General features: G+C 36.1%; 1 protein-coding gene across 2 annotated transcripts in view; it reads right to left on the bottom strand.

The window, feature by feature from the left end:
- Positions 1-3,647: 3,647 nt before the first annotated feature.
- Positions 3,648-22,551, bottom strand: part of LOC135076891 (tachykinin-like peptides receptor 86C) — an 87,747-nt gene continuing 68,843 nt past the window's right edge. Inside the window, exons 9-10 of one of the 2 annotated variants that reach the window (XM_063971403.1) lie at positions 22,310-22,402; positions 4,921-5,009 (exon numbers count right to left, since the gene is read on the bottom strand). In XM_063971403.1, the coding sequence (XP_063827473.1) occupies positions 22,356-22,402 (47 nt within the window). In that variant the 3' untranslated portion in view covers positions 4,921-5,009; positions 22,310-22,355. Of the gene's footprint in view, positions 5,010-22,309; positions 22,403-22,551 lie in introns of both variants that reach the window. The other variant, XM_063971402.1, reaches the window with a different exon arrangement.

Raw genomic sequence — 22,551 nt, forward strand, 5'->3', positions numbered from 1 at the left:
ATCAAACGCTAAAATGTATGCTTATGATTGAATCAGGTTTCAACAGTCGTTTCACGAGCCTCAAATAGAATATTTATGCTACTCGTGTCTAAATTCGGTACTCAGATGAGTTCTAAATCAGATCACATATGTTTGTGTCCTTGATAATTATTAACTTGTTTGTTTACGAAAGTTGCAATGTATTTTGGTGGCTTCCACGAAAACATTTTTCAGTGGAATGTCCCTTGGGTGTGTTCTATTTCACGTCTCAATTATTTATCTAATTTAAATTGCCTCCGTACCTACATAGATATACCTTCCCGAGTGTATTTACCGAGCCTGGTTGAGGTAAGTAATGAGTCAATACAAGGTAATTATCGATGTTAATTAGACCATATTAAATCCATTGCTGGCCATATTATGATCTCAATTAACAGTTCTTTTTTCTAGCTGCCATCATTCTTTACCACTATGTCAAACAAAATACTGTGGTATCGTATGCTTTATAATACTTGTAAGTAATAGCGGTGACTTCTTAAAATGTGATGTCTAATGTAAGGGAACCAGTACATCATAAAAGCATCTACATTCTATGTAAATCAAACTTACAGTCCCCAGGTTCCAGGTATATAAATCTTATAATACCATTAACCCCTCCAGCTAACAATTGCGGTAGACCGGGCTCAAAATCTTGAATCGCCAATTCGATGCCGAAACCTTTTGCCTATCGCCGCTTCGAGTCTTACTTTTATTACTTTAGTACTTATCGTAATATAAAATATCGGTGGTAAGTATAACTAAAAATAAAAAATATTCTACTTTCGTCTTATTACAGCCATTCCAAACATTCATTCTCTGGTATCATTTTTTAAATCTCAAATGAAACACAAGGAAAGGTCGATGAAGGCAAAAATAATTTCGCTTGAAGTCGTTCCGTTTTTGTAATATCGTGTAAATGCGACGGCGATTGGCCAAATTTGATAAAACGTTGGGGTTCCGCCGATGGGTTTCGGTCTTATATCCATTTGGGATGTTGTTATTCTGCGAGCGATAAACTTTTCAGCCTAAGTGGCTGTAAATGGAATGTAGGTGCGAGTGCTTAGGTACTGAATAGGGCCTTTAGGTAACCTTTTTGATCACAAGTCCACTATTGATGAAACTTTGGATTTCTAGACATTACAATAAGGTCTAGAGGAGACATCTAAAATCTTCACTTTATGACTTAGAAATTAATATTATTATAAGTTAAATTAATAAGATTCAGCAAACTCTCAGAAATCAGGGGATAATTATAATATATCATCTTCTAGAATTTTTTATACCTAAAATTACAGTAAAATTATAAAGTAGTAACTTACAAAGGAATCAATAAATTAGTGTAAAAAAAACAGAAGTAAAACGATAAAACATATTTCACTTCAGTTGGTTATTATCTATTTCCTTGAATGATTAACAATAAAATTGTCACAAGAAGACGGGTCTCATGAAAAGATAACTTTTACAAATTACTGAAAAGTTATATCCTTGGCAATCGTCTGTCAAAGTAGCTGTTGTTTCTTCGCTTTTAGGCGGTTTTCCTTTGAATAACGAAAACAAATAGATATACAAACAATAGGATCTGTTCAAACTTCCAGAGTAATTTAAATTGAAATGGGAAATCAATAAATACGCGGTTTGTTCTCAGAAGCTTTGCAAGCAAGTGAAAGTCAAATATCTAGAAATAGGTAAACAATTCTCCTTCAAATTGTCTTCATTCGTTCGTTTCAGCCAAATGACGTCCTCTGCTGGACAAAGGCCTCCCCCCCTTCCATAACGACTGGTCCTGCGCTGCCCGCATCCAGGTTCTCCCCGCGACCTTCACTAGATCCTCGGTCCACCTAGTGGGAGTCTACCCATGTTCCGGCTCGTCGTGGTCGCCACTCGAGAACTTTTCTGCCCCAACGGCCATCGTCTCTACGAGCTATGTGCCTCGTCGACTGCCACTTGATTTATGCAATTTTACGAGCTATATTGGTCACTTTGTTTCTCCTCTTTTCATTTCTGATTCGATCACGCAAGTAAACTCCGAGCATAGCATAAAATTGTCTTCAAGACAACGAAAATATTATTATGAAATCAGTTCATTGCCCACCACCTTGATTTATTAGAAATGTCATGTCAATAGTCAGACTAAACTATTTGTAAGCCGAGGTATTTTATGAAATGAAATGTTCCAAGTAGAAAGACAATAAAAAACGATTTTAAAATTAATCGAGTTTCAATATTTCAGTTGCTAGAAAAGACGCGAAAAAGACGATTTTAAAAATAATCCATTTTTTAAATATTTTTGTGGCCTTTCTTACTTGCTATTAACGTAAACGGTAGATAGACATGATATGGGCAAGGAAAAGCCTGGAAGGTCAGGAAAGGACAGATTTTTCCTGCTTAGAATGACATAAGAAGCATTTGAAGCAATTACGAGGGACAATTGAGGACCATAAACTACATTAACGAGCTGAATGTATTGCTATTCTACGGAAAACTTGGGTTGTAGACGACGTGTCTTTTTCCGTATATTGGCGTTGCTTGCCGTAAATAAAATTGGGTTTAGAAAATGCCTATGTCTATCTAACTCCAACAGCCAAAATATAACAATGCTTATGGCGATAGACTTAAGGTCTCTACACACAGCACGTGCACGGCGGCTTGGTGTCGGTGGATTTATACGACACGCACTTGGCCAATTTTTTGTACGTTTGTCAAAGTTAAAGTAAGATGGTGCAATCCAGCCTTTTGTCAAAAGTCGACGACTCACATCGGCAGGTCGGTGGTCCTGTTGGGTACACAGACAACGGGTTTGGTTTGTAGACTGCATTATAGATACAAAAAAAATAAAGTAAAAAGATCATGGTAGTTTCTGTAGCAAAAGCTGTCCTTCTACGATCTCATCCTTTCCATCTTCTAAGGACCAAGCCTGCGCAAGCTTTCCTGGTTAAAACTTACCTTAAAGTTACATACTTTAAGCGATAAAGGCAAATGTTATGACGCCTAAATCAAATCATCGACCCCACCCGTGTTGGCTTCACAATACAAACTCGTGAAACTTTAGCTTCCTTATCAGATTAAAATTACTCGTAGTAGGAACAGGCACGTTTTGAATTACAATTAGGATATAGTCGCGCATCTACTCCATAAACTTCACGTTCTAAGTAAATCAAGTTCCATTGAAATTACTACAGATACCTACTTTCTGTACAATTAAATCAGTTGATAAGTTTCTGTTGTAAGGAAATTCTTGATGAAATTAAAGCAGTAGGTATGTGTGTTCTACAAAAAGGTTTTATTTACGAGTATACAATAAATTTTCAGGCTTTACATCTAATCTTTAGGTGTATGTAATGTTGAGTTTCGAACTTCAGGCTAGGAATATGGTAGATATGATAGGTATGACCTAGATCAAATTTATTTGATAATGCAATAAAAAATCTTTTTTACACAAGGAGGATAAAAGTAGTACCTACCTAAGTATCCTAAGATAAGAATGCTAAAGGTCAATTACCTACTTCTTAACACCATGTGATAAGTTGTCCTGAGGATTTTCCTACTATGTATAAAATTAAACAACCAATGCAAACAACAACAAATTTATGTTGAAAAATAATTTATACAACTGCATTCTTAGACATTTTATTTTAAATAACATTAAAATATTATTGTTTCTCATTTTAATTCATTCGTACGAAAATAACATTTCATTTCTATTACATTCATAATTATTTTGATGAGTTAAAACTTAAATTATTTACAAATATCCATGTTTCTAAATACCTATTTTAACAACCAGTCCAAAATATCTTTGTTACCGTCTTGAACATTATGCTCGTACTAGTGATTGTTCTATAATATCTGTACTATTGTTTTTATGGAAACAGTAAGTAATATCTTGTTTTTTATTTGCCATGAACACCATGATCATATGCTTACATAAGAATTTAATTTGTAAAAAATATGAGAACATCGATAGTTGTTTTTTGACTTTAGTGTCGTGAAAATAAAAAATCTCCTTAATATAATAAATAAATAATAAATAAATAAATCTTTGGACAATTTCACACAGCGCCAGCTAGCCCCAAAGTAAGCAACTTAATGCTTGTGTTATGGGTGCTAGCTTAACGGATAAGCTATGGGTAATATCAATCAAAATACACAAAATAACGAAGAAAATTATAAGTTAAATGCCTGGGACGTCCTGCGTTTATAAAAAAATAAACCAACATTTAGTATAAATGTCTAAATATTTATACAATTTCAAGTCGTTAGTTGGGATTCATTTTAATAATAATGATTAGAATTATAAAGATAAGAATATCAAATTTAATATCTTATGAATTTTATTAAAGTGAAAACTACAACTTATTAAGTAGAAGCAATCATACAAAAGCATGATGACTAGAAAACAAATTGAAAAGTTGATACGGATTCCTTTACAATACTCTTACAAATAGAAGATGGAATAAAATTTATGTTATTATCACATCATACAAATACGCGTAATATTAATGTAGTACCTAACTCGTTATTTTATAACTTATAATAGATTAGCCCTATTTTATTGAGCATATCGTATAAAAAACGGCCAAATACGAGTTTTATCTAGCATGCAGGGCTTCCGTACATTGTCATTATCGTCACTACTGTTGAATATAAAAGTAAATAGGTTCAGTAAAAGTAAAAGTCTGAAAATATCTTTAATAATGTTGCTATAGTTTTCCAGTTCGAATTATTTGACATTATACAAAACTAGTACGGAGCCCTAAAAACTATTGAGTTTTAAAAATGAAACTTTACACTTACGACTGAACTATTTTAGAGACTTCAAACTCCATAACTTATTCACAGCACTTCATATCTTATTCACTTCAACACTTATCACTGAATGTACCATTATAGCTGGTCATCACACACGTGGTAGTGTCTGTCGTCCCTGTCCCCTTTGGGGTTCATCCTCACTGCATTACCATTCGTGAACAGCTCCGTGGCATTCGAATGATCTGTCAACAAAAGAAATCGATTATAATAATGGGCTAATTTAGCCGATATTAGTTTTCAGCTACGACGTAGTAGAGCCGTAGCGTGCTACGACGAACTCCGGTGAAAATACTACAAATACGAGTAAGCTTACATACGAGCAGTTCAACAGGTATTTAATGATTAGACCTCAGAATACAGAACAAACCAGAAGGCGTGTTCGATAACATTTCTACGCGGCAACTTGTGTCCAAAATACTTCCCCTCCCGCGCCCCTCTACCCCCTTTAGTGTTACTAGCGCCGTGTGACACCCCCATTTTCGGGGTAAAATTATGTATTTTTTTAATGAGATGTTAAACAAGTAAAAAATAAGTAAGTGAAATAAGTACACACGGCCACAGTATATTAACTATCCATTTCCGTTTTTGCTCTCGCTCTCATCAAATGGTGATTCTTTGCGATAGAACGAGACGACATGACTGGCCATAGGCATAGATAGTACCTACCTACCTATGAATTTAATTTTTACTCCGAAGTAACTAAGTGTAGATGATTATTTATTTCTATTAAATAGTGTAATATACTACATGTAGGTATAATATGTTATTTAAAAGTCAATTACAAAAGTCGAATATAAATTTTAGAATGCCAAGTAAAACAAAAAATAAACTTAAGGTTCTTTATTATGTAAACATATCGATAACAAAACATTTGTTTACGGCGCAGTAGTGCTTTTAGTTTAACTTTTCTTGGAGTCAAAAACAGAATCCAAATCAAAAACATCACCAATACTTGAATTTGATTGCGAGGCAACTCTGGCTGTGTATCCTGAAAGAAAATCAGAGTAAGTATAAGTATGTAAGCAATAATTAATTACTTAAAATTATTATTAAATATACAAATATTGCTGCTGCTGATCTGTTGATACCAATGCCTTACTTTTGAATAAATGGGAAAGTATGAAATTCACGATAGTAATTTATTATCTCCTCATTATTTAGGGAGTAGGTAATATTATAAATTAATTCAAATATTAAAATCAAATCAAAATCAAAAATATTTATTCAGATTAGACCACAAGTGGCACTTATAATTTAATTAATCAGGTTGTCATATTGTCATGGATGAAAATACACTAAAAACTAATTAAAACAATAAGGATGGGGAAAATATTCCATTATTCTGTGGTAACGCTAACAAAATTAACGCGTAAATTTTTTATAGACAAATGTAATTCAATATAAAAAAGTAGGGTAAAATATTCCGTTGACCTGTGGCACTTACAAAATACAACCGTGATTTTTTTTTGAAAATTATTATTTAATTAAAATGAATTGGAAATGTGCTACTTACGGATAAAACATGATCCCATGCACTTTCTTCGTAATTCCAGTAGCATTCTTACATGTTGGAACGGCACAAGACGGCATAATTTAATTATAAAGTGTCAATCTGACGGATATGTAAACAATGCGCGCGCCGGCCATTGACTAATTGCTCTAAAGTCAAATTAGTGCGTTTTGGAGTAATTTATATGAATACACATTTACGCCTGTTGACGGTTTCTGGTTTGTTCCGTATTCTGAGGATTAGACAAAACTCTGTAGCAAAATTCCATTATCCAGACTGAAGAATGACAGTATCATCCTTTTCTTACTAAGAAAATTAATCATAACTGTTTTGGTCGTCAAAAAAATGTCCACGTCGCTACTTAAGTTTTTTTTTATCTCTAGATTAAATGAAATCACATTGTGATGAGTACGCAAACAATAGATTCGAAATCTATTTGGGTATAGAATATAATTAATTATACACTGGGGGTTAATAGGTCTCAGTATTCAATAATTGGGCAGAACCTAGATCATTAAAAATGTACCTAAGCCGTCACAGAATCGCTGACTTTCCGAAATACGCCAACCGATCTGTTTTCTCTCGGGATATAATCGTGTTTCTCAGCGGAATTCAAGCAGATTTCTCCGCTGATTCCTCGCTCAATTTGAATAAAAGCCTTAGGGAGTATGTTAATAATAGGCAGCTTTAAATTGTTTTAAGCAAAAAGCGTCCTATCGCGACGTACAGGAGCAACATGCATATTCTGCTGTTGACTGATTGAAACAACATTCTCGATTATTAAAGGGGTTTGGTGGTAAGCAAGCAACCTTTGTAAAACGATCTAACACTCTGCGAGTACCTACAGTAGATTAGTATTCCGTGAGAGTAGAAATCACGGAAGTTTGTAGATCAGTCGCAAAAAAAGGGTAGGCCAAATGATGGTGTGTTTATTAATTAGCTATTGCTCATATTAAAGGATAGTGCCAGGGTCTGGACCAAGTGCTGCCCAGAATCAACCCATAGTGCATTTTGTTCCTCAGGCCAATACTAATGTGTAAACCGAAGCGCACTGAAATCTATCCCTGGAGTTAAGAGAAAAAAAGAGTTTTGTTTTGAATTATTTACATATAAAATATCATCGATATATACGTACTACGCATAAGATTTCGTGATTTTGGCATTAAATAACACTCGCTATGTTAAACTTAACCATACTGCATCCGTACACCTTACCTTAGTGCGACTTAGACATTCTTTAGAAGCGATCTAACGCTGTTGCAATAGTTTGGTTAGTTGACAAAAATCATTATTTCCAAAATGAAGCAAGAAGTTTTAGTTCTCTATCCTTGCGAAAAATCAATTTATTGGTGTATTACAATCGATTATTGAAGTTATTGTAAGCTAAAACTTCTTGCTCCATTTTGGAAATAATTAATTTCGGTCAACTAACTAAACTACTGAAACAGCGCTTGATCGCTTATAAATAATGTCGAAGTCGTACTAAAGTAAGGTGTACGGATGCAGTATGGTTAAGTTCAACATAGCGAGTGTTATTTAATGCCAAAATCGCGAAATCTTATGCGTAGTAGGTATACATCGATGATATTTTGTACGTAAATAATTCAAAACAAAACTCTTTTTTTCTCTTAACTCCAGGGATAGATTTCAGTGGGCTCCGGTTTACAAATTAGTATTGGCATGAGGAACAAAATGCACTATAGTTTCATTCTGGGCAGCACTTGGTCCAACTTCCATACATGGATTGGCACTGTCCTTTAATTTCTTTAATGATAGTGTAATTAAGACTACTCCTGCAACTTCAGTGAGCATGCAATTTGATCGGTCGCTTGTTAAAAGAAATATGAAACTCCAACGAATAGCCGTCTCACCATCGACTAATGATGGTTATTTTTAAGATGGATCGGCTCTTACGAGAAAATGGGGAGGAAAAGCATTTTGAGGGGGCCATTGACTAGACGATGCTTGATTTTTTTAAGCTGGTATTCAAATAACGTGAATGATTTTGTTTTGGCGTAGACATCATTTTAAAATTTTAACGATATTGTAACACTATATTTAGAAACATTTTACGCCATTTAAAAGTCAAAGCTCGAATATTCCCAGCAAAATCGTTATGACAATTTTTATCTTTAATAGATGATGTCAGTTTAAATCCCTTATAATGAAACTGATGCCTGGTACCTGATCCTATTAAAGTTTCCAAGTTAATTGACCCAAAACTTTACGTGACACCTAATGGACACGCCAGTTAAGTCAAACTTAATGAAAATTAGGTTAAGGCTTGGTATTTCTGCTAAAGTAGGTATTTCGCGCTGTCAAAATCTGCGTGCGCAATTCTTCGCCGAAGACAGCGCGCCAAAGAGCTCCCGCCACAATTTCCAGCTACACAGTATAGAAAAATACGCAGTTGGTTAGGTTAGGTTGACTTCCTTCCCTTCAAGCGTCACACTCACAACACTTTCTAATACAAATCATATCCAAGTGATACAAATTAAAACACCTTTCAGACTTTTTGGGAATATATTTTAAAATCGAATAAATATAAAATATAACTGCAGAACTAAACACGGTTCAAAGTGGCCGTGGCGTCGCCCGATCTTCTAGAAGTTCTGCGCCGGCTTAAAGAATTTCAAGATTACGTCACCCGACCTATCGGTAGGCCCTTGGGAGCTAGGAAAAACATTTTATGATAAGTTATTCTTAGTAGCGATTATTTAGAGCTTGGATAATAAATTATAGTTGTTGCAATTCACGAAGCTTTGCATATGGTTAATAACATTAATCAGTAAACGCATCAATTTTGTTCAGTCTTTTTGTTTATTAATAAATAAAAATATCATACTAAAATTGCAGAAACATATTTGTTTGTATTGGTCTGGGTGTTTTCTATCTATTGTATGTATGACGTATGTACGGGGTTCTGTATCGAAAATTACTATGAGCATCACACGCGGTTACCTGCATACCTCTGTGCACTCATGGGAGTTCAAGCAGAGGTCCCTAGAGTTTGACTTTGAGCTTTGTTTATAGTCATTACGAAGCAGACTGATGGGAAACTGCACTGTCTTGAATTCGAAAGGGAAATTTGACGGTGTTACGGGAATTCTAGGAATAAATCGACGGTCCCTACGTATAATAACGTATCTGAAAACGGCCAATTTTACAGGAGAGCGGTTTGAAGGTTTAAACATGTGTAGCTCGCGTTCTATTTATCATACATTGATGAAATTTGGTATAATAGTTTTATATGAGGTATATTTTATAAATCATGAAGAATTATCAAAAAATAATCACAATTAGTGTATTATTTGTCATTTACTCACTTATACAACGGAAAGTTTCTAATTACAAATGACGTAAGTGGTACTTACTGACTTTTACGTTGGATTAATAGATTTGTTTAAATCATTAACTGCCACATAAGTAATTGTACATGGGAACAAAGTTCAGCTACTACTGACCGTAACTCTCATTCTAGGCCCATAGTCCTCCTCGACGAGGCTTAACAGCGTCCCGCCTCGTTTCCCAGATAGTTGCATATTGGAGGCACTTCAATACCTTAAGATTCTTCCTTATCTAAGGGGTCTTTTGACTGAAGAATTCCTGTAGAACCGGTAAATTTTCCTTTTTAATAGTGCCGGCCAGGTTTGACACCATGGCATCGAGCCCGAAGATCCACATGGGTCTTTTTTGAGTTCGATCTTGTGGAACATTGGATACGACTGGGTACTAAATGGAACCCTTTTCAAGGGCATGGACATTTCAAGGTATCATCTGCCATGCAGATAGTTTCATCATTACAAGAATATCCTGATAACTTTCAGAGCCTCCCCTCCAACAGCGAATCGGCTTGCCTGGGCACCACAGATGGCATTATGCTCGCCCCAGGCCAGGGACCACATATATTTAAAAGCATCCCTGATACCTTCACCTGACGCCCACATCACTGTCAAAGCTAAGGCACAGATCAAATCAGTGGCGCCAAGTAGTGAGCGCAAATACGGTGACCTCCATCAACAGTCCTTTACAGTCCACTGCTAGACTATGAGCCTCCTCCACTATAGTGGAGGGTTTTGCCATAATCTCCACGCTTGGCAGGCGGGTTGAAGATCGCAGTTTAAAAGATTGATGTTTATCAGAGAGCGCTGCTGCCCGTTCTCTTTTTGATATGTAGTCCCTAAGTCGCCTCTTACGACGAGTAGAATACATTTGTCACCAACCCCTAGTCTTCCCGCGGGTGTCGTAAGAGGCGACTTAGGGACTACGGTGACCTTAATTGTATATAATCAGTGGCAGCTTGCACTTTTTCCAATTCGTCGCCGTGCGTATTATAAAGACTGAATTTACTTATTAACCACATTTATTAGCAAACTTGAACATTAAAACATTTAGCATTAATATACGCGCGAAAATACCGAAAGTCAAGTGACAGATCGTAGTGAAGTGCACGAGTCATCGATTGAATAGTGATGGAATGCGTAGATTCGATTTAACCCGCTAACAACTCGGCCATCCTGCAACATCTTCGGTCCTCCGAAGATGACCTTTGGAGCAGCAGCGTCTGCAGGCTCCACCACCACCACATCGCAGCGGTCCTCGTACATCACGCCTTGTCACTACGATGTCCAAGGAAGATGTCATCCCCTCTCAAGGAAGAGAGTGACCTGATAGTGGCAAGGCCCCGAAGGCAACCACTGAGTTAGTGCTGGCAGGCCCCTAAGGCAAGCACGGAACTAATGCTGTTAGGCCCCTAAGGCAAGCACTAGACCAAGACTGTTAGGCCCCAAAGGCAATCATTGAACAGATGCTATTAGGCTCCGAAAGCAAGCACTGAACCAATGCTGTTAGGCCCCTAAGGCAAACACTGAACCAATGCTGTTAGGCCCCTAAGGCAAACACTGAACCAATGCTGTTAGGCCCCTAAGGCAAACACTGAACCAATGCTGTTAGGCTCCGAAAGCAAGCATTATTGACTAGCACCATAAGGTCCCGATAGACAAGGCAATGTAAGAGAACACACGCTATGGAGGCCCCAAAGGCAAGCGTCATCATTCACATGAAGATAGTATTGTGTGAGGCTCCGAGAGCAAATTAAGGCAAAACACTGTGTAGGCCCCGGAAGCAAGTGTCAGCCACTACAACCAAGGTGAATTAAGGCTCCGAAAGCAGGTATCACTCGCTGTGTAGGCCCCGAAGGCAAGGAGTTAATAATTCACAGAATAGTGATATAGGGCTTCGAAAGCAAGCACAGTGTATACGCTGTAGAGGCCCCGTAGGCAAGCGTAGAAAAACAGATAATCTAAAATTAATTGTGTAATTAATCTTCACCAGATGAGGAACTTTTATATCTGTGTTCCTTGCTCTTACGACATCTACTTGCCTTGTGACCTAATTTGCCACAAACAAAACATTTTATATTTTTGTTAGAACTGACACTTCTCAATGCTGTCACAGGTTGGTCTTGTTCTACACTAGCATCTAAATTATTGATACTGGCCAAATATTGGAGAAGAGAGGCAGTGTCTCGGCACCCAGCTGACTTCGCACCAACTTCTAATAATTTGTTGCCAAGAGTACCAATGATGGCTTCCGTGATCACTTCATCACTTAATTGACATGACATACCTATTCCCAATTTATTGTAATAAAATTCTATAGGCTCTTCATTAGGCAACCGGACTCGATTCACTAAGTCCCTGATTTGTGATAATTTATTTTTAGTGAAAGGGAAAAGCCTTTATTAATTTTTCCTTCCACTCAATCCAACTAATCTCATATGATGCTTGTTGCTCATACCATCCCTTAGCATAACCACTCAACTTTGCAGTACAATTACAAATTAAGGTACGCTCATCCCAACCATGCATCTTAGCGGTGCTTTCTAAATTTCGAATCCAATGTTCTACAGAGACCGATGTAGTTTGTGGATTGAACTCAGGTATGAAGTCATTACGCCCCACATAACGCACAACTGGCTTTGATATTGCTTCACTAAAATTAGTCTTTGGCACCCATGCCACTGATGAAACAGAAACCGGCGGGGATGGTGTTGATTCATTATGATAATTACTTGTTTTCCGTAACTCTCTAATCAATCCCTCCAGGGCATCAATACGCTTGTCTTTATCCTTTAGATCTCTTTTATACTTCTTCTTTATTCTACCAGATGAAGAGGATGAACTTGAACTATGTGACCATTTACTATGTTTTGACCGACCCATTATTACACAAGTAACCAAAACCAAAACACAAAAAATCACATGCACACAATTGTTATACTAACAGCACATATAGTTCAATAAAATGCAATCAAAAGTTAGTCACTACAATGACCATCATTCATTAGAAAAATGAAAATTAAGTTTTGTCAATATAAATTGTTCAAATCTTTTAAGTGTCCAACACACAATAAAACTCTGAAATAAGTTTATATTGCACACAAAATGTTCTGTACTGACTAGTTCCACTGCACTTTAATGTTATTATTTAAAATAAAATTCAATAGTCCAAAATGATACAGCTCACCGATAAGCAGGAACAATGATTGCACCTTCAAGATGTGTTATTTATGCACATGCAACCCTTCACCTCAAGACCTTTTTAACAAGATCTATTGACTTCGAACAGGACAGCAGCTATTCCTGACCCTAAAATATTTCACCAACAAAACCAAAGTCACCACAGAAACTTGTCGCAACATGCTTGTAGTAGTACTTTTTCACACATCAGTTTTGCATTCAAAGTCACAGAAAACTATAAATACACACGTACTAGAACACTAAGTATGCCGTTTTCACTGAACAACATCCATTTAAGTAGAATGTACAAGAAATAAAGTACTTTTCATCAACTTAGAAGTAGGTAGCGTCCCATGCACATTACACACTGAAACTCGCAACAGATCGTACAAATTAATATAGTTTAAGGGTACTGATCGCACTTCTGAACTCTATAAAGACTGAATTTACTTATTAACCACATTTATTAGCAAACTTGAACATTAAAACATTTAGCATTAATATACGCGCGAAAATACCGAAAGTCAAGTGACAGATCGTAGTGAAGTGCACGAGTCATCGATTGAATAGTGATGGAATGCGTAGATTCGATTTAACCCGCTAACAGTATGGAAGACAGCTTGCTTCGTCGTGGCTGCTTCCCTAATTTGGAAGTCCGAGAACTCTATGTCTGAAGGCTATGGAGAAAGGCCAGGAGCTCTATACTGGCACCCTCAAAAGCATAATTCTGTACAGGACTCCCATCTAAGGCATCACCCTCGTAGGGAAGGGTAACGCTACCCATCTTCTAAGACCTTAACAGGCCCAGAAAGTCTACAGGGCTACATCGTAGGCTTTAACGCAGCGTGAAGAACGAGGTGAAAGCTCCGCCTTAGGAGGACAGAGAGGCCGTTTGACGTGAGACTCGCTAGCCTGTGCTGTAGTCTAGTAGTTGATAAACTACCTAGCCGTAGCTAAGTTGGGTCACCGAACCTTATTCGCAATCGTGCAGAAGTTTAAGGTTGCTCGAGCGATTTCACCATGACTGGGCACGGATCCTTCGAGCCCTACCTATATTGCGGTGGCTAGGAGCATACGGCACACCATATTCTTGCGGGATAGCATAGTCAAAGCTATGTGGACGGTAACAAAACCTGGGTGGTAATGAATCACCTCTATCTGAGAAGACAAGGTGCCGAAAGAAGCTGCGGTACGATAGCGCGACTACGAACCAAGTGCGGGTGCATTTGAATTCACTCCAGGGAAGGTGACAGTATGATTGCCTCCTATCTTCCTTTCTCAGTAATGGCCAGCATAACGGGGTCGTGCAGTACGGGAGGCATTGCATAAGCCACCATCACCGTCTGCTGACGGTGAGTGTGTGTGCGGGAAAGCTGTGTACTTCCAGCTGCTCTCGTCCCAACTGTCGCCGTGTAGGCGGGAGGTCTTTGTTCGGAATCTCACAGTTAGCACTTATAGCGAGTGACGGGTGCATCAGGGTATTTTTAGTGGGTATACCTCATCCTTCTGACGGGTATGTATGCAATATCATGTAAGCATGTAATAGTACTAGCTTCTGAGTTAATTGAAACTTTTGTTTGTAAGTGTTGCCTGCTTATATTTATTTCTGAATTCCATAATATGCTTGATAAATAAATAAAATAATTTTTTACGATATTTTTACAAACTTGTATCTTATAAAAAGTAGCATAGGAGAAGAACTTGGTTGCGTTAAGTCTAATAAATGACCCTAGATACTTCAGTCGTGTTGTATATCATATTTTATATTGTTTTGTCTTCACTTTTATCTCCACCAGATATTGCTAAAATACAATTTCTCAGCGTAAAACACCGTTACTGGCACTAACTTATAGACATAAAACAAACTTTTCCAAAGTAAAACATTTATAGTGGCAGTTACGGCTAGAAGATACTTTAATTTTCCGACGTAAAAATAGGTAAGTGCCACCTACTTACAATAGTAACTTTAATTTTCCCTAGTGAAACAACGCAACTACCAGATTCCTACAGTTAAATGATTAATTTGCCGTTGGTATAATGTTGAGTGAAACAAATTAGGTCAGAAACCACAATAATACCTATTTCCTTCATAAAATACGTATCAATTCACTCGACCTGCGCGAATGAAAGTGGCAGTTGCGGGGTTGGGCGCGCGGGGTTAAGCGTGCGGTCCAACGTAAAATTTCGTAACTCCCACTAATGCAATTTTACTGCGGAAATCGTTCTAATTTTGTAGTTGCGGGATTTGTTTTTTGACGTTTTAAGGTTCAATTTGAATAAAAACTGTATGTTTTTTGAACTGAGCCGTAACTGTTGGGTGCTCTGAAGGTTTTGCAAACAAAAACGGCAAATCACGGAACTGGTAGATACTGAATTGTACGTAGGGACCGTCGAAATAAAGTCTCCTCATTGAGATTGAGACATTTCAATTTGAGATTTCACTTGACATTGAACACAATCTGACATGGAGTTTTCAAACACTTGTAAAAATAAAAAGTAATTAAATCAAAGGCACTAAGTAGTATTGATATCAACTTCGAAGCAAATGACTCCCAAAATAACTTTCTACCCCTTTTACACGTTTGTCATGAATTATAATATTAAGGAATTGTTAAGCAAAATTTCAAGTAGATTGAACCAAAGAATCACTTTGTCCCATACAAACTTTGCCCCCCTTTTTCACCCCCTTCATTTCATGACCCCATTTCGGAAAATCGGATGCCTACGTCATACAAAGAACACACCTTCCAACTTTCAGGTCTCTACGATATCCGTCAGTCATTTAGGACAAAGCATTTTTATTAGTTGTCCCATACTCTATCGTTCCAGGTATGTCATTGACAGGAGGGCGCTACTATCTTAATGGTTTATTCATTAGTCCCAACTTTATGCCACTTGACATTTCAGAATCGTTTGACTTTAGATACCTAAGCGATTTGATATTCGGAGTCTTTTAATGAAATCAAGTTCTGAAATAACTTGAGGTGTTGTACCCGATCAAGCTTTTCAATGCAGTTAAATAGTTTTATTATGAAATTCTTCTCTAAGTCTTAATTTGTCAGAGTAGGTAAAGGCTCCATGAGAGCAAAATTTAGCTTTATAATAGTTTTTAATTTTTTTCTTGAAATATTTGACGCCTTGTAATCTCGCCTGTAAGACTTCGACTTTAATAATTATGCTCTTACATAATTATAAATAGACTAGCTTTCCGCCCGCCGCTTCGCCCGCGTGGAATTTTTCGGTTTTAATATAACCTATTACACTCAGATATAATGTGACTTTCTATTGGTGAAAGATTTTTTAAAATCGGTTCAGCAGATCCCGAGATTACTCCTTACAATTTAACAAATACACAAACACACAAACTTTACCTCTTTATAAATTAGATAAAGGTAGGTAATTTGAAACCCTATTTTGTTTTGTTCTTTTTTTTAATAATAATAATAAAATTTATTTATTTCAAAACTTTACATGCACATAAAGTAAGGCACTGGTTCCCACACTAGGATTCCCTGTGTTGTGGGATCCAGTCTCTTTCATCTGATTATGTTAATACATTAAAGGTTATAGAACAAAGTTAAAGAGAAGAAGCAATGGAATGTGATAGCCGAGTGTAATTTGAAATAATTGTAGTGTATGTGTGTTTGTGTTGCTGGTTGTGTGAATCCTACTTCCAACTAAAATTAATATTAATATTATAAATGCGAAAGTTTGGATGTCTGGATATTTGTTACTCTTTCACGCAAAAACTACTTAACGGATTTTGATGAAACTTTACAGTATTATTGCTGATAGCCCAGGATAACATATAGGCTTTAATTTATGACGATCGATTTGTGACAAACGAAATTTTACTCGGGTGAAGCCGCGGGCAAAGCTATGTAATTAAGAGTTCTGTATGCGTGTAATCTAGGTTATATAACCATTTGGTGAGTACATTTTTACATTTACGCCTTGTTAGTTGTACCACATCCAGTAAGGTATTGATTCTATTGTAGATAAGTGGCCCCTTGAAGGTAAATGATCTTTTCCCAAACATTAGCTTGCAGGTTTCCTTTTTCCACTTCGTTTTCCTCTGTGACCTTTGGCTTTTTTGAATTGTGCATAGTGAGGTTTTGTGGTATTTAAGCGTGACGGCAATGATATACAGTTGTCGCACTCTCATCAGTCCTGTTTCCTTATAAAGAGTATCAGTACAGTATCTTATTTTATTTTAATTATTTCACAATCCAAACTAATATTTACTGTATGTAAATGTTAAATAGTAAATATTAGTTTGGATTGTGAAATATCCTATCCTACTAATATTATAAAGGCGAAAGTTTGGATGTCATGATGTCTGGATGTTTGTTACTCTTTCACGCAAAAACTACTGAACGGATTTTGTTGAAACTTTACAGTATTATTGTTTATAAACCAAATTAACATATAGGCTAACTTATGACGATATGTGACAAATAAATTTCAATAAATAAATAAGACGTGTCTAAAAATAAATAAGACCTGTAACGCCCCTGGGTCTGCGGGTGTCTATGGGCGACGGTAATCACTTACCATCAGGTGATCCGTCTGCTCGTTTGCCTCATATCACATAAAAAAAAAAAAAAAAAAGCGCCATCTACCTATCGTCATTGGTTAAAATCTACAGCACTGGACAAACTACTGTATGAAGTGCGTAAATATTCATTCGGGGGAAGCCGTGAAACGCCTATCAACATGATATCTAACGGAGGTAAAACGAGGTCGCAGTCGAAGTCGCGGACGGCCGCTAGTTTATAATAGGTAGCTTTCCCTCCGCAACCTTATTGGTATTCCATGTATGTGTCTTTTAACTGATTTCTGTTAAACATTTCATGTAAAATTTGTCCAGTTATAACTCCATTTACATCTGCATCTGTAAACAAGGGTTCATGTTCTCCAGCCCAGATGCCGAGTAAACAGAATCATCTTTCAGTGACGTGCAGCTGCCCCTATATTTGACCCACTGACCTAATTTTTTATTGTTTATTTGTATCAGTGTGCTCTTCTAAAGAGTGTAAGACGATTGTATGTAGGTACCTACTATTAAAATGTAATTTTAACTCATTGGTTTTGTCTCATATTTGAGGAATGTACTATGTATCATGAGTAGAGTCTTCGTTTAAAAGGATGCAAACGATTTAAATTTCAATAGGTAGACAAAATTGATAATTCTTAATTATCAAAAATTTTAGCTTTCTCCAGTAACACTGATATTATTATACTGTGACTCATCAAAGTCATCATTGTCAAAAATATTGACAAATCGCGAACTGTCACGGCCAAAAAACTGACACGCGTCCGTCCTCCGTAAGCGCCACCGCGCGACTGATTGAGATTGTCCAAGCCGTCATGGACGATTTTTTCCACATTTTTTAACATAGTAACTAAATAAGACGCAATATAAAAATTTCATCCGTTAAAAGCCCTCAAGTTATTTCTGAACTTTAGTTTAGTAAAAGATTTAGAATCTCAAATCGCTTATTTTAAAAATAAAACCATAAATAGAAAACGAATAGAGGTAACTTTGGGAATATATTCTATCGAGTCAACTTCATCAAATCGTGTTTCCATCCGTTAATAGCCCTAGAAAATATCCTCAACTATGCCCAATAAAAATCTTAGCCTTTAATTTTACTGTTTAGTACCCCAAAAATGAAAAATGAAAACCTCATTTTCGCCATTTTCTCTGCTACCCGGCCTTAACTAGCGTCCGACCTCTGAGGCTTTATGGTATCGTCTCGGCACATAACTTTAGTATCTTAAGTATTTGTAATAAGCGTCATTTTGTAAAAAATATCAAGTCTGATTTGCAGTCAACTGTAGCTAACCACTGACAAGTCAGTTGTATTTAAAAAAAATGTCGATCATGAACTACGGTAGTTATTTAACCTTATCTTGTATCCATTTTTAGATAGGTATTTCTAAATATATATAACTCAAAGGTGACTGACTGACTGACAATTTGATCTATTAACGCACAGCCCAAACCACTGGACGGATCGGGCTGAAATGGCAATGCCAGATTTTGTATGGAAGGTGGCGTCTTTTTTTTTTTCGCGCGGCCATCGACCAAACTTTGTTTTTTGATTACAAAATAGTGTAATAAACCAAACTTACTATGACATATATACCTCTAAACTCAGTCTGAACTGAGTTACGAGCGTTAGAAGTTTGATGATTTACATACTAGATTTGCATTTTGCGCGCAAGTTTTGTAAGAAATTGCAACAAAATATTGCGCTATTTTTTTATTGCGCTGATTCTGCTCCACACTGATGTCTGGAGCCTTTAATGGATGGTATTGCTTGTTTACACATACAATGTCACTATTTTGTTGCAATTTCTCACAAAACTTGCGCGCAAAAAGCAAATCTAGTATGTAAATCATCAAACTTCTTATGCTCGTAACTCAGTTCAGACTGAGTTTAGAGGTATACATGTCATAGTATGTTTGGTTTATTACACTATTTTGTATCCAAAAAACATGATTTGGTCGATGGCCGCGCGAAAACAAAAAGACGCCAATTTCCAGCATTGTCTTTTGGCATGCAGGTCGATGTTATGACGCTAAGATAGGATTTTACGAAACTCCACCCCTAAGGGGGTAAAACGGGATCTACGCGTACGAAGTCGCGGGCGGCCGCTAGTATAATAATATTATTCTAAGAAATAACAGCTGCATCTTTTATGTAGAACTAGATTTCCGCCCGCGGCTTCGCCCGCGTGGAATTTTGTCTGTCACAGAAAAACTTTATCGCGCGCGTCCCTGTTTCAAAAACCGGGATAAAAACTATCCTATGTTCTTTCCCGGGACTCAAACTATCTCTATGCCAAATTTCATCAAAATCGGTTGCGAGGTTTAAGCGGGAAAGCGTAACAGACAGACAGACAGACAGACAGACAGAGTTACTTTCGCATTTATAATATTAGTTGGGATTAAGCTAAGACTTAATTGGTTGAATTTAAATGAGTTCACGTGAATTGGGATTGTAAAAGATATTTTAAATTCACTTAATTTAAAAAATTTGCACTGAAACGTATTTTATTTTTTTTGTAAATTCTTAGAAAACAATAAGTTTTATTCAAACACTGCTTTGTTTCTAAAGTTTAATTGAATATCCACTAGGTAGTTTTCGAATTATCTAGCTTGTCTAGACGTTTTAGCCAAAACTTTTGTTAATCTTAGTGAATAATATTATTATTGATTTACCACTGTAGATCAATCCTATAAAATGTAAAGTATACCTACTCGTACATTATTGTAAGACAGAAAGAAAGAAAATTAGTTTATTCAGTTCATCAGACTGCATCAATTTGGTAAAATAATTTATTTTTAATTAAAATGGAAACCACCCAGCATGTGTCATGTAATTTTCAGCTACTAATATCGGTAAAACACTAACAGTTTCACATTCCACGTCGTAAAAGCCCTTAACTCGGGAACAAATAAACGTCTTGTCATAAAATGGGGTTAATACCACCCCTGCAGACACAAAATAACAATATAGGTATATTATGTTACTGTACTGGAACATTCAGGTCTTTTTGCTGAACAAATGTTCGTCTTTTTAATGTACTTACGAACATTCAACGTTCTTTTGTTTTGCCTCATTAATAATGTGGCTTTAGTGAATACGGGAAAAATAAACAGACACTATTATACCTATTCACATTAAATTCTAGATAAAAGAAATTTGAGCTTAGTGAGATTAAGTAAAAGTGCTTATTTTAAATTTTAATATTTTTGTCTCACTTCTAAAGTTAACGTCGCATTATTTTTTGTCGTCAAAATATAAAAGAAATATTTTAGCAAGGCATTACTTAGTTTTTAACCTATGTAAAACATTAATAATGAGCTTTTCCTTATTAATATTATGGTCTCTGGAAGAGCCTTTAATATCATTGAACTCTTAGTTATTTATCTTCACTCCAAATGAATAATTAAAGTATTTTTCCTCGCAAGTGTGGTGATTATATATTTTTTTTAACGCTATAACACTCACTCCTATTTAAGATCGAGGTCAGCATATTTTATGGTTCAATACTCGATACCTTAAATAAACTTCTAATTGCGGAAACTCTATATGAACTCAACGACCATAAAACGAGTTTTAATAACACCCTCATACAGCTAGGATTAATAATAAAACAACACACCTAGATACATCATTCAACGAAGAAACTTATTGAAATGTACTTTATAATAAAAGACATAAGGGAGAATTTGAGACAGAACGAGTATGTATGTGTAAATGTATTTCCACACAAAGTCACAAGTAAAACAAAAAGACACTTAACAATAAGGTTTAAGTACTTCAGTGAACTTCATGGTCTCATGGATAACGCTACGACTCAAGAAAATCCACTTCAATTCTATTAGCAGAAGTACGAGTATAATGTTACATTGGTTACATTGTGAGTACACATTTCGCAACGCGTTTTGCAGAATAAATCCATCAAGAGCTTTAAATAACATTCGAATGTCTGTGTGTAAGTAGGTACTCCAAAATTAGAGAGACTTAAGTACAGTGAAATACTAACAACATGCTTCTAATTAGATAATCTAGATTTTTTTACTTGGAAGAAAAAGCACCAGGTCACAAAAAGATCTAAAGTTAAAAATGATAACGGTTCGCTCGATCGCTTTTTTCATTCAAAACATTTGTAAAGCGAAAGCAATAAATACGGGAAGCCATTTTGAAAGAATATTTTATGGAAGTCCAGCGGAGCATTCTCTGGCCTTCATGATTGACTTGCTTTTAAACTCAGATAGCCAATATAATTTTCAACCTTAGTGTAATAATTTTTTGTAACAAATCTGAAGAGTGAACATGTAATTAAATGTTTTGGAGATCCCATTTCTCTCGTTCAGATAAGTTTGACTTTTGAGGGTATGTAAATTAGCATGTTTATTCGATGCGCGCTGCTCTGAAGTACCGAGTTAATTATCAAGTTATGAACGTAATAAAATAATACGAAGTCTGCATTTCATTAATATTTATTAATGTATGTTTTAGCTACTATTGACGTCATCAAATCCAATGTGAGGACCAGGTCGTCGACTCAAATAATAACTTTAAAATTAGGCCTATACGGGTCGACATTTCCACAACCAGCGCGACAGTAAATGTAATTACATTTTGTATTATCAAAACTCATAAAATTAAAAAAAAAAATATCAAAGTAGGCGATACCAAGAAAACGCCACTCGAAGACGGAGGTTTTCAGTCAAATACAAAAAAGTGGCTAATAAAGAGTAAAAAATTTGGAACTTTCCAATTTTGGCTTTTCTATTACAAAAGATTGCCTACTCCTGTAGTATCAGTATGACCCGAAATAGAATTTAATTACATGCTTTTGTTTTCGAGATAAATAAAAATAAAAAAGTGAAAAGAAATGACGCGTAGAAATAGAAGAAAAAGGTCCATACCATGCGGTGGAAGTGACCGAGACAGGTTGCTCCGTCTCCTCGAATGTCATGCTCTGCTGAAGGAGGATACGTCCCGGTAGTGCCTCTGGCTCACTGCGAAAACAAGTTTTATTAGAAATAAGCACATGCACAGTAAAGTTTGAGAAAGGACAGTGGTGAAAAGCTAAAGATCTGTGACAAGTAGATAAACCCATAAATGATTGATACTAATAAGGGTATCAATACGTTTAGGTGTATCCAAT

This window comes from Ostrinia nubilalis, chromosome 12 (assembly GCF_963855985.1).
Source record: "Ostrinia nubilalis chromosome 12, ilOstNubi1.1, whole genome shotgun sequence".
Lineage (NCBI taxonomy): Eukaryota > Metazoa > Arthropoda > Insecta > Lepidoptera > Crambidae > Ostrinia > Ostrinia nubilalis.